General features: G+C 71.0%; 1 protein-coding gene across 1 annotated transcript in view; it reads right to left on the bottom strand.

The window, feature by feature from the left end:
* The window catches only part of LOC114006737 (transmembrane protease serine 9), a gene marked incomplete at its 3' end in the record, with an annotated part of 1,637 nt that extends 1,218 nt beyond the window's left edge, over positions 1 to 419 (bottom strand). The window contains 2 exon segments of the mRNA XM_027769590.1: positions 1 to 163; positions 336 to 419. Of these exon segments, the coding sequence (XP_027625391.1) occupies positions 1 to 163; positions 336 to 419 (247 nt within the window).
* Positions 420 to 1,028: the final 609 nt, after the last annotated feature.

The raw sequence follows: 1,028 nt of genomic DNA, 5'->3' as shown, positions 1-1,028 counted from the left end.
CCCGCAGCCGCAAGCTCACCTGCCACGGCCACTCCCCGCGGCCCGCCGCGCTGCCGCCCACAATCCGGGTCAGTGCCGCAGCCGGCGCCAGGCCACAGTCTGTGGGAGCAGGCAGGGTGGTTGAGGGCGGGCGCCCGGCTATCCTCGGGTACCCAGGATGCAGCTAAGTTCCCCATAACATCGCGTGTGCCGCTGCCTCCTCCTGGCGGCCCTGCTGGGTCCTCCAGGGGCGGGGCCCAGACTCGGGCCTTTGCCGCCAGGATGACCCTCCGCCCTCTGCCAGGCCTGGGTGCCCATGTCCTTCCCTGCTGTTCCCTCGGGGCAAGGGCCCTTACTGTATATGGTACCAATCTCAGAGGGTCCCGGGAACGCCACGGTGGGGGACAAGCAGGTGGCTTCAAGGGGTCCCAGGGTGCCATTGCCGCCCATGGTTCACTGCTGACTCTCCAGGCCTGGGGAGCGTGTCCCCTCCTGGCCTCAGTGAACCTGGCCAGGGAAGGGGCTGCGGGGCTGCTGGGGCGGACAGGGCCAAGGTCCAGCCCCGGGCACTGAGCACCGGGCCCAGGACACGCCACGGTGGGGGACAAGCAGGTGGCTTCAAGGGGTCCCAGGGTGCCATTGCCGCCCATGGTTCACTGCTGACTCTCCAGGCCTGGGGAGCGTGTCCCCTCCTGGCCTCAGTGAACCTGGCCAGGGAAGGGGCTGCGGGGCTGCTGGGGCGGACAGGGCCAAGGTCCAGCCCCGGGCACTGAGCACCGGGCCCAGGACACAGCTTTCCCTGCCCTGGGCCCGAGGACTCCCAGGCCGCCGCCGATGGAGTGAAGCCCCGCAGGCTGGGGTCGGGCGCCCACCCAGAAGGCCGCCAGATCCCTCCCTGGAGCCGCCCCTGGGCAGCCAGTGGGGTGGCCAGTGGACGTCCTGCAGCGTGAAGTGCCCCCCTTCACCTGGAGGCTCGCGGTGCCCGCCTGCACCCACCCTGGTCAACGGTGACTGTACGGCCAGCTGCAGCGTCCCCCACCCCCCAGCCC

Source organism: Tupaia chinensis, unplaced genomic scaffold (genome assembly GCF_000334495.1).
Source record: "Tupaia chinensis unplaced genomic scaffold, TupChi_1.0 Scaffold149964_2, whole genome shotgun sequence".
NCBI lineage: Eukaryota > Metazoa > Chordata > Mammalia > Scandentia > Tupaiidae > Tupaia > Tupaia belangeri.
The sequence above is the reverse complement of the archived record's forward strand: the minus strand, read 5'-3'. Positions and strand labels throughout refer to the sequence as shown.